This window comes from Orbicella faveolata, unplaced genomic scaffold, assembly GCF_042242905.1.
Source record: "Orbicella faveolata isolate gen_17 unplaced genomic scaffold, um_ofav_v1 contig_12, whole genome shotgun sequence".
NCBI classification, from domain to species: Eukaryota; Metazoa; Cnidaria; class Anthozoa; order Scleractinia; family Merulinidae; genus Orbicella; species Orbicella faveolata.
In genome coordinates, this window is record NW_028301539.1 from 31,877,770 (window position 1) to 31,895,000 (window position 17,231).

Consider the following 17,231-nt stretch of genomic DNA (forward strand, 5'->3'; position numbering starts at 1 on the left):
GAGACAATAATGTTATTGTTCTAGATCGGTTGCTTAACCACAATAACTTGATAGAAGATTTCCCAATGCTTGCGTCTATTGTTTCTTTGATGCATAGACTATTGTTGATTTCGACGTCTATGCAATGTCGTTTTGAGGGAACGACATTTTCTTTTATTTCAATATTAACTCAGCCAACGGTTTTCTTTGCAAAAAGCGATCAAACGAAGAATGCAGAGAAATTATGATTATTTAGTGGTTAAAGTTGACGAGCTCTGTGAAAATGATTCTTTTTTCATAGGTAAAACAGAACCGGGCACAAATCTTGAAGCAACGGTGCAACACGCGTTTTCAAATACTTTCATTTAAATATTTTCTCCATACAAATGCAAGTTTGGTTTTTGAACTTAGCAAAAGATACGATAATTAAACCATGTTATTAACATCGTTAAAAATGAAAGACGGGCCGGCAACTGTGACCTAATAACACAGCAAATTTAACTAGTAAAAGGTGTATTGATACACACTCACGACAAAATGGTTACATCATAAATAAGTAAATGGTATAAGTTCGATTTTTTTCCTTACCGTATCAACTGGTGTCGTTAACACTCACTACAAGAAGCAACTGCTCACACGAATATTACACTATGATATCTATCAATTTAAAGCCATTATTTAATCAGCCTTATTAAGCTCCGTCGAACCATAAAAGCCTCTGTTTAATTTGTTAACAATTGCAACTTATTTGAATGATAATGCGAATTGAACACGAAACAGCGAAGAACTTCGTGTTTGACTGGGAAAGTTTACACGGAGATTACACAGGCGGAAAAGAATAATTCCAAATAAAGTCCTGCAAATAATCTTTACTGGGAAATTAAATCTTATGCATATTGCCAATCGGACATAATTTAGACTGTTCACAGTCCCCTATTTTTCCGTGACATCGTAGATGTCGATAGTTGAACTCCACGGGCCGCCATCTTGGTCTTTTGATGCGAGCGACACTGGAGAGAGTACAAAATGCCCGTGTGTAGGGGTGGTGGAGGACAGGGCTGGCGGAAAAAATAGGGAGACTGTAACAGCTTCAGAGACTCACCAATGCCTGGCAGTCGAAGCATTTGATCTTGTAAACTGCTTCCTGCCTGCTTGTTGGGTTCGTCCCTGTCTTTAACGTGGTGAGAAATAGGCCCTTTGCACGATCCGGTCACATGGTACAAAATCACACGTGCTGGGACGCAAGTTGCACAATGGGACTTAAAAAAAAAGCAACTCGTACCAGTCCACCTTGACCTGCCTTTGGTTTGGGAGTCCCACTGCGCAACTTGCATCCCAGTATGTGTGATTTTGTACCATGTGACCGGATCGTGCAAAGGGCCTATTACTGTAAGTGTCCTAACGTAGTCGTAGGCTTTTGTGCTACACGGATGCTGTAGAAGAAGAAAAGCCCTTCATGTTAGGTTTAGTCACTGCAGTAACAGGTATCGGGTTTCTGTTCGTTGCGTCAGCTTCAGTACACGGTAGGTTGGTGAATGTTTCGTCTAATTAAGTCAGCGTTATAGTTGTTCGTCACGTAATTTGTCGCGCTCGTCTCATTGAGTCTTGATAGTAGTGGCTTTGTGTGAAGTCGGACTCTAGGATGATTCGTCAAGAATTCTGTCGGTATGCGTGGGTTTCCTGTACACTGTCGTTCGAAGTTCGTTGTTGTCTCGGCTTACCAAACAGTCTAGCACAGCCAATCCGCCTTAAACCAAGCCATTAAATTTAGGAAAGTGGAAAGAAACTGATGAAATCTAAGGGCTTGAGCAAGCTTATTTTTAAGATTTGGTACAATGTCGGGAAACTTTTGTAAAAATATTGCCATGTAATGCGTTAAAGGGAAAAATGTATGACCTTTCAACTGACAGTGCCCTTCTTGCTAAATTTGGGACAAATTTTGAGACGTCTCCTCCATGAAAATTGTCCAGGGCAGAGTATGTTATAAACCAGTGTAATTTATTTCAATCAGATACGCCTCTGTAAGTTTTTTTTTTTGCATTTTGACCGTATAATCAACACAATTTGCCCGCGTTTTTTTACCTTGCTAAACTTTCAAAGAGATAGCTTACACTAGGGAAAATTCAAAAGAAAAGGTCCAAAAGACTTTTTATTCTTTTATTTACTTCAAGAGAAGATCTACATGCATTATTTGGGCTGGGATAGTATCTGTGTTGATATATATTAACAATGGAAAGATGAACATAGCTGGTTTCAATGGCCGTATGAGATTTCACAATGTGGCCGTTGGCCGTATTAACGGGATGGCCGCATTAACGCCTTACGGAGTGGCCACATTATCTTGGTGGCCGCATTAACGGGGTTTTCTTATAAGAAAATGTATGGACGTTTCTCCGGGACAACAAAAAGTGACCGTAAAAAAACGAGGTGACCGTATTAACGAGGTGACCGTAAGGCGGGGCTTCAATGTAAAATGTCAGTCCTACCCAGCGTTATGTTTCATGCCTGATCGATTTGCGGTTTCACACAGATTGAGTAGTACGACCCCTTCTTCCAACAGGGTCTATTCTTTTTAAAATCTTTCTAAAAAGCTACCTGTAAACTGGGCAACTTGCAGTCATGACCAACGATAGCCAGACAGACCAGACATCTTTTCGGGCGCCAAAGAGACAGGTTACACGAGTTGAGGAGACGAGGGCGTGAGAACATCGATAGAAAAGAATTGGCAATTGAATGCAGCATGCTCTCATACATTCCCTGAATAGTGTTCCCATCGTATACATATTCTGTAATTAAATAAATCATTCCTGTACCTTGAATGTTAAGAGCTATGGATCTAAAATTTCGCAGACAGTTTCTCTGTACGATTGACTTTAGACCAACAAGTAATTAATTGAAATGTTTCCACGCATTGTTGGTAAAGAATCAGTACAATAATATTTCTTTCTCCAATTGGCGATATAAAAAGTTGCAAGCAGCTTTATTCCTGGCATACATACATTTGAGTATTATAGTTTTAGAAGGCTTAATCAAAACCCTTCAAGGACTGTACAACAATTATTTTGCCGCGAGGTCAAAATAAAAGCATTTTGCCGCGAGGTCAAAATAAAAGCCAAAACGACTGGTGGAAAATTAAGGGCCACATTTAGTCCTTTGGTTTGTTCATGTTGCTAGTAACCTTATGACTGGCTAAGGTTACGCGGCAAGCATTTTGCCGCGAGGTCAAAATAAACACTTTTTACAATGCTTCCAAGGCTTAACTCTTCGTGAGTTCGCTCATGTTGTTTGCAATGCGATGACTGGCTAAAGCACTTTTTACAATACTTGCATGTAAACGGCTTCTCTCCTGTGTGAGTTCGTTCATGTTTCTTGCAATCTGATGACTGGCCAAAGCACATTTTACAATACTTACATGTATACGGCTTCACTCCTGTATGAGTTCGTTCATGTCGCTTGCAGTTTAATAAGTCGCTAGAGTGCATATTACAATGTTTACACGTATAAGACTTCACTCGTGCATGAGTTCGTTCATGTCGCTTCCATCCTGATGATTGTTTAAAGCACGCTTCACAATGCTTGCATGTATATGGTGTAACTCCTGTATGAATTCGTTCATGTTTCTTGCAAGCTGATGAGTGGCTAAAGCACCGCTTTTTACAATGCTTGCAGGTATAGGGTTTCTTGTACTTGCAAGTATATATACCACCATTCTTGTCTGAGTTAATGTTCACACTCTTTGTAAGGTGATAACTGGTTAAAGAACTGGCCACAACGCTTACAATTGTCTGCAATTAAAATAAAATTTAATTTTATGTTAAAACCCACATACAATTGGTTCTTGATACTAGAGGTTTGAGATGAAGCTGCATCGTAACACACTTAAAACCCCAGTCATGTATAAGATATTAAAGGATCTAATTATTAATCATGAAATACATGCAAATGTTTGACAAACGATAAGCTTGCGAACCCAGCAAGTCTACTCGTTCTCACACACTCTTTTTACCCTAGTACAGTATAGCAAGGTTTACGGCGGTTAGGTAGAGAGAATTCAATTAAATTAAATAGTTTTTAATAGAGTGTACATGAAGTAAAAAGTAATTGTTGCTTATTTGAACTAGGCTTTCCAAAATAAAGAAGAATGGTGTTTTCCTTTTTGAAATACCTTCTTTCGTTTTAGAGAATTTTCGTTTTTGTATTATGCAAATGAGGAAAGTGATGATGTCATAAGTAGTTCCACCAAAACAGTACAACACTGAATAAAACATATCTCTAGAAATATTAGAGCAGTGTTCTTTTAACTTGTCATCAGAACTGTACATCACAAAAGAAACAAAACGACACTCATTGTTTCAATGGCGTTTGTCCGCTTCAACACTGCTCCAATATTTCTAGAGATATTCTTGATTCAGTGTTGTGTTAGTGGAACTGCTCATGACATGATCACTTTCCTCATTTGCATCATACAAAAACGTAAACATCAGAGGTATTTTTAGCCTCAATTTTTGAACTCAGCCACCATCTAACGCGATTTCGGCGAGTTATCGTTCTGTGAGTTTCCACTACTACTTTTAGTAGTGGAAACCCACAGAACGATAACTCGCCGAAATCGCGTTAGATCGGCCTGAGGAGCTGGCAAACAACAAAGAATACAACGCAGTAACAGGGTAAGTAGATTTTATTCACAAAACATAAGAGTAATTGACTTTTCAAGCAAAGCCGTTGCATTCTCATACAAACCTTTATAAATTCAAACCGTTGTAACACAACACCTCCATATACTGCAAGGCCAGAGTCATGTTTCGCGTAGTCAAATTCGGTCTTTATGTGATAGTATATGCCATATGTCACGTTAAGCTGAACGTTCTCATAAAAGTGACAAAAAAAAAAGGATAACATTGAGAGCTTGGGTCGCCTGTGACCACAAATCACATGGAAGCCACCATTACAGAGATTACACTAGAACCCAGTCTCTCAATTCCTGAAGGTCGGCACAGGCCCCCCAAGCTCACGATGCGAGGAGTTACCGTACCATTTTTTTTTTTTATCTTTTTTTTTTAAGGCGGGGGTTAACATGAAGGCCATATTTTTGCTGGGTATTATGGTTTGAATGCAAATATAGATTTTCTCAAAGGATTAGTAAAATTTATGGAAATAGGAAATTTTGAAGATTTGATGTTGTTTTAAAATAAGAATTTGAAGTTAGAAATTGGCAGACGTACAGCGGTTCTTAAAATGAGAAGCTTTTTTGTCGCCTTTTTCGGGGGAAGTGGAAACAAAATTAAGAGCTGGTTACTGAGCTTCTTGAGTTGCAATTTTATGACGAACTGGTTGTAAAGTGGCGGTGAAATGTATAGGGAAATAATAGAATTAACTATCTCAATGAGACCGAAATGTCTCGAGATTTACTCAAGTTCTTTTAATCAGCTTTGACCTTCAAAACGCGAGTTGTTTTAATGAATTGGTTCCGTTTCTCTGGATATGGCATTTCTAATAAGCATTCGAGTTTACCAGCAGAAACTATAGCGCTATGAATGTCTACGATGACACAGACAATGTAAACCAATTTAATTGCCTTCGAACGAGGGAGAACGCAAGCCTAATTTTGTTCTGGCGCCCTGTGTGCATGCTGGTTGACATTCAAATGCTGTGTTTTGATGGCCCATCGTTCTCATGGCAAACTCAAAGCAAAACTGAAAGTCAATTGAATAGAGGGGGTAAGTTTCTATAGAAACTGTGGTGCTGCGTCGGTGGGGAGTATAACAATATAATTTGGTTTTATCAACTGGGTTGATAATGTGAATTGGCCAACGTAAAGAGATTTGAAAGCTGACGTTTCGAGCGTTCGCCCTTCGTCGGAGCGCATCGAGGAATTGTGGGTTGTGTGTGGTTTATATACAGAAAGATGGAGCTACGCTATTAGAAGTCTTTATTAAGAAATCAGTCACAACAAACGTGTGGCTTTACAATCAATAACAAACTAAGCTAAACTAGAAAAAAAACCTATCATATGTATTACAAGAAAAATTTTAAGAAATGAATTTAAAAAGCCATCTATTTACAAAAGCCCGTTTGAATCGTTCCGTTTTTACTTTAGGGAGTATGAAGTCATGGCCCCTTTCTCTAAGAGCTCTGTTACGTTTGGGTGGGAGCAAGTCATATAATACATGGCCAGTGTCACTTGTGATTCTTTTGAAAAGATCACTGTCCCTATTCTTTATAACATCAGATATCTATTGGTTGGTGCATGGTAACATGGAAAACAACAGAATAAATTAGTTGAATGAAAAGCGTTTGTTGATACCGTGAGGATTAAGAGTGCCGATTTGAAAAACAAATTTTTGTTATAGAGTTTTGCGGCTTTCCGTGCTTCTTTGATGTAGGGAAAAGTCGCAGACTGCCATATGTTGCTTAGAATGATTGGGGAGATTAAAGGGTCTCGCGACCGGTTTAGATGCGTTTTTGTCGTCTTTCTCTACGTACGTCACGAAGGTGTTCTCGGAATCGGTCGCCTAGTCGGCACTCTTAATCCTTACGGTATCGACGAACGCTTTTCATTCAACTAATTTATTCTGTTGTTTTTCACGTTACCATGCACCCACCGATAGCATAGCTTCATCTTTCTATATGTAAACCACACACACTGGCCACAACTCCTCGATTCGCTCCAAAGAAGGGCTAACGCTCGAAACGTCAGCTTTCGAATCTCTTTACGTTGGCCAATTCACATTATTAACCCAGTTGATAAAACCAAATTATCTTGAAAATCAATTGCTTTGATTTGATTTCCAATGTCGTTTTTATTTTGTTTCTCAGTTTGCTTTCAGTTTATTTTAATTTTGTTTCCATTTTACTTTCAATTTATTTTTATTTTGTTTTCTTTTTAGTTTTAATGAATTTCAATTTTTTTTTTTTTTTATCGCTCAGTTTGTTTTTACTTCTTTGTTATTTTTATTCCATGTCATCTAGTTTTCTGATAAATATTATGAATATTAATGCAATTTTCCTATGAGAATGCTGCGCCACCAAAATCGACCTCTATCCCCTCATTTAAATCAGAGCAGTGCAAAGGTGGATCTTCATAGGTCCCTTAACTTTGTCAACTAGTCTAGGCTTCTTTCGATTGTTCTGCGAAAATGGAGTACTCACGGTTTGGCCTCAAAAATGTAAACTTGCAGACGCGAAAAGTTGTCTTTCCAACAGCTGTATTTCGTGATCCTCTAAAAGCTCCCATAGATGAATGGAAATTCAGTGACTTACCTTCAGTTCAATTGTTCAGTGGAGGAATCAGGAATCGTTCGTCTAAGTTCACGTTTTAACAAAACAAGACATGACAAAAATTTGCAGCGATTTAATTTCTAGAAGCTTTTGCTCAAGAGCTTTAGGCCAAGATTTTCTTATCCGTTCCGTTTGTTAGTCCTCGGCTGTTTTTGCATTTCTTGTTAGTAAATTGTAAGTTTCGAGTCCAACTGTAGAATCCATGACTTTTCTTTTAACATGAGATCTTTCAGAGTAGAGTTCGTCCATCCAGCTTATTTGATCGATCGATTGCTGGCCGCGTGTCACCCATCACGCATCATAAAGTTACGCATTGGATACCTCTATGCAAAAAAGAAGTTTTGCTGGTTTTGGAGTTTGCGAGTGTTAACCCTTCGCCGTGCTGGCGCAGCAGAGATATATATGAATCAACAAATTAGCTTAGAAGCGTGTGTTTATTACCCACTGGCCAAGCTTATGTAGAGCACTTTGCAAAGTTCAGTTGTTAGGTTACGCAATGGTCCACATTAGAGGAGGACAAAAGGCTACTATGTCACTGCTAAGAAATGTCTTTCAAAAAACAGTTAAAAAGAAATCCCCAACCCCTACCTACTTTCATTCCCCACCTACCCCCGCCCAACCTTCCCAAAATGCCATCTTATAGTTCGGGTGGCAATGGTTGTTTTATTTCTCATAGTGGGTCGTATTTCTCAAAGTGAGTCGTTTTATTTCTCATAGTGGGTCACAGAGGGTCGTGCATTTATCCTAAAATATCGACGACGGACCATGAATTTTTATTTTCTCAATGCATTCCATGCAGTTCAACGGGTCTCAATGGGGTTGATCGTCTACATGATCCAGGATCAGCATCCATAACTTTCACAATCCTAGTTGGAACACGTGTTATAACAATAAATAAATGAATATTAAAATACATAAAATTAAAACAATGTTTGTTCTTCCAACAACTCTCGTGACGGTCACATGAAGATTTTTTCGCCTGTGACGTAGCTTCAACCTTCTACGCATGACTAGTCAAAGATGGCGGCCAAACAGAATGGCTTTCTACTGTTTACTGGCTTGTTGTTTCTCTGTGGGCCTTACGCTTACGGACATCTTCCAGCAAAATGTAAGCTGCCTGTAGGAAAAGCAAAAACATACTCCATAACAGACTGGTAAGAAAAGCAATCCAAGTATTGTGTTCAAAAGTCTCTAAACATGGAAGAGAGAGTTTCGAAACTTCCGTATACCGTAACTGCGTATAGATGACTTGTAAGTCTTTCTAAATCTGAACTGTTTCAGGACTTGGAAGATTGTCGTAGACAAGCTACAGAAGACATACTACATCAATATTTGTGGTAAAGTGGACCATCATGGTTGCAACGCAAACAAGGACTCATCTGTTTGTTCAACTTCAACTGACGATAAGAATCCGAAGAATATGGGTTCTGTAGGTCCTAAAGTTTTAAACAGTACAATTAGGACAGGCTTCACTGTGCAGTATACGGGTGCTGAAGACGATTGTGAAATGGGATCCAAAACTAAATGGGTAACCAACATCTTCCTGAGATGTGGAAAGTTTTTGGTAAACATCAATTTTCTTTTCTACAATAACTGCAGAAATTATTGCGCACTCATTTGCTAATTTTCATTTTCAATAAGCGGACGGACACATGAATTTATACAAAGATGTTATCGCAAATAACAAATTGATGTGAGTTTTTTATGCATCTGTCCTGTTATTGACAACGAATTTTGTCATGACATTATCAAAGTAGTCTGTGGATCCGCTCAGCTATCGCCTCATGGCTCCACAGCCATGTTGAAAATGTTTTAACAAAATTCATGATCACCAATTACAGGACAAGAGCATGAAAGACTGACGTCAAAATGTTTATTACAAAACTGTGATTGCACTGTTGATTAGCAATAGTATTTGGAGTGCATTGAGTACGGTGATCTACAGAGGGAATACTAGGCCATGCCAAGTAATTTCAAAATCATACAAGCACACTCATAGTGAACAACCTCAATGGCATAGGTGACCAGTTACCTGTACAGCTAACCAAATGTGAAATTTGCGAAAAAATTGTAATTGACTGGTGTAACATTATCCCATGCCATTTTCCAGGTAAGTAGATGCTCAGATTACTAATTGGAATCAAGAATTTTGGCATAGATCTGATTAAGGGTGTAGACAGGAAAGTGATTTCAAAATTAGCCAACCATGTAGTGCTAGGTTGATTTTGAATTAAAAGTATGTTTTCGTAAACCATCATAAAACTCTAAAAGTAATGACCCTGGTTACCTTCAGAATTAGTGGCGTTTAAGGCTTGCTACTCTCGGGGGTCATTACCTCTTTGGAGTTGTTACTTTGTGGGAGTGTATAAACCGTAACATAAAGTTGATACTTGTACACCAAGTTGTCACAAGAATGGTATAGTTACATGTATCTAATTTCAGGTATCTAAGTATAAGAATTCTGCCATTGTCCCAATGCAAAAACATGCCTAGTTTACAGTGGTTTAAATTCTTTCATCTATTGTTTTCCTTGGATATGATTTGCTCAGACAAACTGTGGTATTTTTAACTGAGATGCTTTTAAAAACTATCCGACATTAATTTTTAATTGGACACTAAGATACTAAAGGATAATCTGGGTGTGTTAACAATATTGGATTAACTTGACACGAGAGTGACAGATCTAAGGCCTCATAACTCTCTTAACTGAGGTTTTAGATAAAATAATTGATTGATTGATTGAGTGGCATCGTAGTTAGTGAATCTAAGGGTTGCATGTGTGAACTGATTTAAAAGCCTTGAAAATGCCTTAAATAAATAATTATCAACCATATTTGGCTATCTCAGATACATGTATGTTTGACAAAGCTCATGTGATCTTCACTCTTCATGTGATTTTTGAGAGCACTTCATCTACGTTTTCTCTCATTATGATTATTGATCAACTTTAGGGATCACCTCAGTTTGTGGATGTCTCTGTGGCAGGCAGTCTTTGTGTGGCAAACTTTGAGTTTGTCACAAACGAGGCTTGCAAGACACCGTCCAAGATACCTGAGATACCATGTTCACTGTATGGAAAGGACAACAAACTGAGGGATCTTACACCTCTAATTAAACTGAAAGGTACGGTATCAATATTGTGCAGAGGATGAATCAATGTTAAGTATATTTTTGTTTTTCTTATATGTATTTGTAAAGGTAATGTATGCATACGAGCTTATCCTGGTTTTCATAACATGAAGCGACTGGGAGTATTTCTACTCCTTTCTGGATGGGATGTCAGTCCATTGCAGGTTTACCCCCAGCATTAAATTTGCTGATACCCTTTTATACACCTGAGTGGAGAGAGGCACTGAGAGAATAAAGTGCATTGCCCAAGAACACAACACAATACCCCCGGTCACGGCTTGAATCTGGACCGCTCGATCCAGAGTCGCATGCACTAATAAAGCATGAGGCCACCGCGCCTCCTACAACACATATATATACAAGCAGATAAACCCACACACTGACAAACAGCAGGACCCAAAGGAGGTTACTTGTATCATGTTTACAGTGAAAGTATAACTCTGTAAAAGTAACACTGTAACACTGTTTGGTGACCACAACATTGAACATTGAACATTTGATCAAACACTGTAAAATATTTTGTTCGTTTGGACTGTGATTAAACATGTTTGATACTGTTTAGCCACTCAGTATGACATCAGCATGTTTGGTCACCAAAAGGTGTTTGATCATGTTTGATATCCAAATATTTGGACAGGGTTTCAGTCAAGTAAATCCTACATACCCAAATAGCACAGTGTGTCATTTTTTAGTTTCAATGAGTAGATCTTTCAAAGATAAGTATGGTGCTGAAGTATTTAATTTCAATTGGTGAAAAATTGAGTAAATAAACTCAGAGCTCCCACAGATGCACCATTGTAACACAATTTTATTTTTAAGATAAAGAGTAAGGGAATCAATAGCAAACAATTACAACCGTTCTCATGACACAATTTTCAAGCTCAAAATTTCAGAGTCAGTTGCTTTTGATTTCTCTGGTTTTGATCTTAAAGTGTTTCTCCAAAAAACCTTTCTAACACGTCTACTTCCCTTGTTAGGTCAGGGTATATTAATATGGGAACATATCTAGTCTTTATCATCAGCTTGTCAATTGCTGTGCTCTACATACTATGACACTATGCTAAATGTTTTCCTTTCTGGCCCTTTTCCTCAGTAAATAAGTGCAACATATTTAATGTTAAGTTAAGTCACGAACACTTTAATTTCTTTGTCACAGGTGGACATGAGGTCTCTTCTTCAATTTCAAATTTTGATTTTCACATCAATGTTTGCAGAGGAATAACTGCTGAAAAGACTGGCGACACCCAAGACTGTCCCGCAAACAGTTCTATGTGCAGAATAGACAAAAAGCTTCAAACAACAAAAGATTTGGGAAATATCAATTACGCTAGTAATCTCCATTTCTCACCCCAAAATGATATTATCCTTGTTTATAACACAACACAAAAAGTTGACAGCTGCTTACCTGTAACTACCATAACCTTCAAGTGCCCAAAACAAATGGTAAGTAAGCAATGCAAACACGCTCATGGAGATGGTAGTGTTTGAAGAACATTTTTAGCTTGGGTTTCAAGAAGGATTACATGTACAGATGTATATGACTGTTTTTACCTGTGTGTATATTATTGTACTTCTCCCCAACACAACATTATTTTTTTTTAAATGTTGTGCTCCTTATTGAGATCTTCTTAAGATTCTTAAAGAGAAAGATCTTTCAAGGATTCTTAAAAGACATTATTGAAAGCCGTTTGATCTTGTGAAGATCCTTCAATGGAAGATGTTGCAATCCTTTAATATCTTTAAGAATCTCGGTCAAGATCTTTGAAGATCCTGGCAAGAATATTTATTTATTTGTGCATGTACATTTAGGTAAAGATGGTTAAAGATCTTGACCAGATGCTTCAAGGATACGATCGTCATCCTCCTTGAAAGATTTTCACCAGGGCTTCTGGTACATGATAATGCACCTCTTAGAAGAGAGGCAATATAATGTAAGAGTGAGGCAGGGCTGTCATAAAGTTTTGAGTCATCTGTAGCCTTGTTCTCTACACCCGTCGCAAACTAAATGTGACTTGATTTTAGAAAACGTACACTAACGTGATAAACAGCTTTAAAAACCGGATGTTAAATGGGTAACAAATGGCCATCAAGAACGTTGAAACAGTTTCTCAGAATGTTCGAATGGTTCAGCATTTTAATCAAACAGACTGACCGAGACATTAACACAGTTCCAGAGTCATTTTAACAGATTGGTAAAAGTCTTGTTACTTTGTGGGTGAATTCTGTCAACAACAGGCAATTAAACCTGTAGCATCAAGGGAAAATGAAGCATACTCAGCTGTAACAGATGTTATGGGTTACAGCCCTTAATGCCAGCTCTGGTGAATTGTGTCAGGCGTCTAACCCATATCTATCAATCTGGAGCCAATTAAGGCACTCCAGTGGAGCACCATGATATTCCTTAAGCACAGTATAAACTGGGTGCTTATATCTTTATTTTAGGGTGATAAAGGCCCATTGTTGACAGCTGCTCATGACTGTGCATTTGAAGTTCTCTGGGAGACAGACTTTGCTTGCCCACAGTCCAGTGTCATGTCTACAAATAGCTGTGTGCTGAGGAATGAATTTGTTAACTTCGACTTGACGCCGCTCACTAGAGCCATGATCACCCCTTACATAATAAAGCATGATGACGTTGATTCACAAGGCAAAACAACCCATTATAATTATTACATCAATGTTTGTCAAGCACTTGTTTCTCTTTGTGGAGGTTTGTGTCATGGACATTATATTTGATTGAGGAATAGAAAACACTTTCCCAGTTTCTATTTAACAATTATTAGATTATAAGCTTAAGATTTCTAATGTGTTATACTTGTAGTTGAAGAGAATGCAGTCCGAATCAACTATCACGCATAGAAATTGAAAACGAATAGGCTACATTGTGTAATTGTTTCAGTATAAATCTAGTTATTCAAAACTTTATCTAATTCTTCTTCAGATACATTTTGAAAATGCAAAGAAGCAGCCACAGCCACTGCTGGGTTACTGTCTATCTACAACATAATAGATAGTGAGTAGCATAGCCAATAAGAGAGCGGCATTCATGCACGAATGCTAGTAGATTTATACTAACAAGTTATGGATGACACATAATGGGAGTGTTTTTTAGTTCACCCAAACTAATTGCTATCAGTATTTCTATACCACAAAAGAAACAGAGAGAAAATCCTTTCTATAATGTGAGAAAAAGAAAGGAAAATGAATTTTTTCTTTTGATTGGCAAAATTTAGATCCTCTTTAATTTGTTCTCACCATATGTGTAATTACATCAACAGCCCATGCGACCTCTGTGTTTCTATCAAGTTTTAGTATAAATCTACAAACATTGTATCATTGTATCATTCTATCATTCTATCATTCTATCATTCTCCAATGTCATTCTCTCTAATATTTTATTGGCTATACCACTCACCATCTATTCTTTTGTACATGTGGATGGTGAGTAGCCTAACAATGTGCAGTTGTTAACAAAATGATGGCCGCTTCTTTGCATTTTCAAAGTGTCTGTAAACAGGATTTAGACAAAGTTTTGAACAACTACTAGATTTATACTAAAACAATTAGATTATTCACTCTCAATTTCTGTGCGTGATAGTTGCCTCAGCTATGCCCTTGTCAACTATTATGCGATAGAATTACATGTATTGAACTTATAAAACATCTTCAAAAATGTATAGTTAAATAGAAGTAAAGCTTTGCTCATGTATTCTTGAAGGGTGTTTAAACCACTTGTGATTGATTGAACATGTTTGACTCCATTTTTCTTTACATACTGTACTCTTTACTGTTCAAATATTAAATACAGAAGACCCACAAATCTAACATAACAATACAATATGTTGAAACATCTGCACTGAATATGCTTACAATGTAGCCCAATTTTATGTGAAAATGCTTTTTGCATTTTATACAGTTTACATCATTTGCCTCTTTTAGTGCTCATTCACTTGTTGGAGCCAATCACAAAGCTATGCAACAACTAGAATAATTTGAAAACGTGTAGTTCCAGAAAATATCCATACCTCCCCCACGGAAGGGAATTTTTTTAAGTACCCCCCCCCCCCCAACCCCTCTGGAAATTCCAATTGAGCTTCATGCATTTCTTTAATTTTTTTGGTCTTATGGAACCCCCCACCCCCCAGGAAATTCCAATCCCTTCTGTGGGGGGAGTATGGATATTTTCTGGAAATGAACAATCAAATAAAGACGTTGATTTTTCTTTCTGTTAGAAACTTTCCAGTTATTAATAAGAGGGTCCAACATGCGTTTGGCAGGATGCGAGATGAGAGTAAAAATGGACATGTGATGCAGGATAACAGAAGTTTTAATGATGGGATGCCCTGAAGTTATAAAATTAATGTCTTTATGACAGTGATCATAGCTGTAAAACCAAACTTCTGGGATTAAGTTAATATGTTATCAATATTAGCATACAGAATGTTTGGGTTACACTCTATGTTAAGCAACATTCTCAGAGATTGTTATAACATTGTTTTCTTGTTGGCTGTCAGGAATCAAATCTACAGTGTGCCAGGAAGATCATTCTCATTTGAGAAGGTCACTGGGAGATATATCAACACAGAAAATGCAATATGCAGATGGCCAGCTTACATTAACTTACGACCATGGCACAAATTGCAGTAATGGACTCAACAGAACAACTGTTATTTTATTTAAATGTGATTATCATGCTGGCAAAGGAGAGCCTGTTTTTCTCACTGAGAGCTATTGTTTTTACTTTTTTTCGTGGACTACAAAATATGCCTGTCCACCTAGTCGGCGCACTGGGACAGCCTGTCGAGTGGAAAGTGCCTCTGGTGTCCGATATGATCTCTCAGAACTTGTGCGCCTGGAAAAGGCTTCCAACTGGGTTGCCCTAGATGGAGAGAGCAGTAACTCTAACAAGTTGATTTTCATCAATGTTTGTGGTCAGTTAATGCCTCGTAAAGAGACAAGCCAGTGTGATAGCGGATCTGCTATCTGTATGATTGACAAGGGGAAGGTGGTAAGTCTTGGGAAGTACACTGATCCACCAACTCTGAATCAAGACAACTCTATTAAACTGGTCTATACCCAGGGTAGTGAATGCAAGAAGGACAAGGGGAAAAGTATCACAAGAAACTCTACAATTACATTTGTGTGTCAACCAGGGGATTTGGAGAGTCCTCCTGTGCTAGTGTCTCATACAGCAGATGACTGCCAGTATCAGTTTATGTGGAAGTCAGGTACTGAGGTGCTCTTTACCCCGTTAGTTATTAAAGCTTTTAGAACCATACAGGCTCAAAACACTTTACCTCCTAAACAAGTGCAGCAACACTCCAGGTTTCTGACATTAGTTGAAGGGGTGCGTGGAAAAAAGCCCTAAGTGACTCTTGATCTCATGTCAAATTCTCCTTTTTTCATTGAAGTAAGCGGAAAGCAATTTGCTAGGGGAATCTTGCAGTCTATCAGATGTCGCTAAGGGTCTTTTTCCGCACACCCCTTCAGTTGGTCATTTATCAAAACAATCTGAGCATAGGAAGATTTGGGCTCATTGGTAAAACCCCAGATGTTAATAGATGTTAATCTTAGTTGAGAGTCCAAGTGATTCCACAGAACAGTGATCAGTTTAGTAATTTGTTGTTGCACATGCCTTGTGTTATACATTACTGACCTTTCTGTTTTTTAAATGACCTGTAAACAGCTGCTGCATGTTCACTGGGTCTAAATTTTGGGCAAGATTGCAAGGTGGAAGATAAAGATGCTGGTTATGTGTTTGACTTGACTCCTTTGGCCACACATAAATGGGGCAAGGATGATTTTTACACTGTAAATGGTGCTTCTCAATACAAGTTTCAGTTGAAGGTGAGGGCTCATGTTTAGGAGACATCTGTGTCATCAAGTTTCAAATTGTACTAAACCAAGTTGAGTTTGTCTCACTAGTGCGTGGACCATCTGCTAACAACAAATTTGAAATATTTAGGCTAAACTTTTCAAAATGTGCATACGGTGGCTGAGCTCCTTTAAAAACTCTCTGGGATGTCCAGGGATGGTATTTCCCAGTCTCCAGACTAGATCTCATTCACTTGTTTTGGCCATCAAATATCGATAATATGTAATAGACAGATATTGAAACTAAACTTGTGATAAGTCTAAAAAAATCTAATTTTTTTGTGGGTCTTTCACCATCTTACCATGCATATATCTATCAGGCACTTCTCACTTGCTGATTTCTCTTGATGTCGATTTAGCCCCCTCCCACGACATTTTCACGCCTACTTGCCCTTCAATCATAAATCTAGAAATGTTGCTTGAAAAATCGTTCCAAATTTGTTATTTTGTTTGAAGTACGAAGTAACAGAGATTCATCTACCGCCAACTGTAGCTTTTGACAATCTACACTGGAGTGACCTTTGAAGATTAATTTCTATTCATGGCTGTGTGACCACATGTGAAGTAAAGAAAATTATTGATGGGTTGTTTTCCTTGTAGTACAGGCCTTTAATAGTTTATTTTTTGTTCCTGTACTAATGCTCAATATGTATGGGTTGTTGAGCAAGTGTGAGGTCAAGATGGCTGGATATTGGCTGAGTTCTTTTTTTTGCATGTTTATGGACTGAGATGGAGTTGAGGTGCATAAACTTGCAAAAAAAGAACAAGGTCAATATCCAGCCATCTTGACAAACAAGCTTGGTCAATAAAGGATTTATTATATGGCTTTCGGAGAAATTTTTCTTGCAGGACACAGCGGGTAGTCCTGAGCGGGCAAGATAGCTCCATCTTTCCTGCTCGGGTAGCCAGTCACAGCGTGGGATTTGATTCATCTTGCCTGCTCACAGAGTTAGCCATATAATAAACTCAGG

At 38.0% G+C, this 17,231-nt stretch overlaps 2 protein-coding genes across 2 annotated transcripts in view; one reads left to right on the top strand and one right to left on the bottom strand.

The window, feature by feature from the left end:
* Positions 1-3,158: 3,158 nt before the first annotated feature.
* LOC149117576 (uncharacterized) overlaps positions 3,159-17,231 on the bottom strand; it is a 70,057-nt gene continuing 55,984 nt past the window's right edge. The window contains exon 3 of the mRNA XM_089281634.1: positions 3,159-3,659. Coding sequence (XP_089137760.1) covers positions 3,159-3,659 — 501 coding nt within the window. The remainder of the gene's footprint in view (positions 3,660-17,231) is intronic.
* Positions 8,254-17,231, top strand: part of LOC110044411 (cation-independent mannose-6-phosphate receptor-like) — a 42,334-nt gene continuing 33,356 nt past the window's right edge. Inside the window, exons 1-7 of the mRNA XM_089277552.1 lie at positions 8,254-8,411; positions 8,539-8,821; positions 10,209-10,380; positions 11,543-11,829; positions 12,829-13,096; positions 14,901-15,614; positions 16,073-16,233. Coding sequence (XP_089133678.1) covers positions 8,278-8,411; positions 8,539-8,821; positions 10,209-10,380; positions 11,543-11,829; positions 12,829-13,096; positions 14,901-15,614; positions 16,073-16,233 — 2,019 coding nt within the window. The 5' untranslated portion in view covers positions 8,254-8,277. The remainder of the gene's footprint in view (positions 8,412-8,538; positions 8,822-10,208; positions 10,381-11,542; positions 11,830-12,828; positions 13,097-14,900; positions 15,615-16,072; positions 16,234-17,231) is intronic.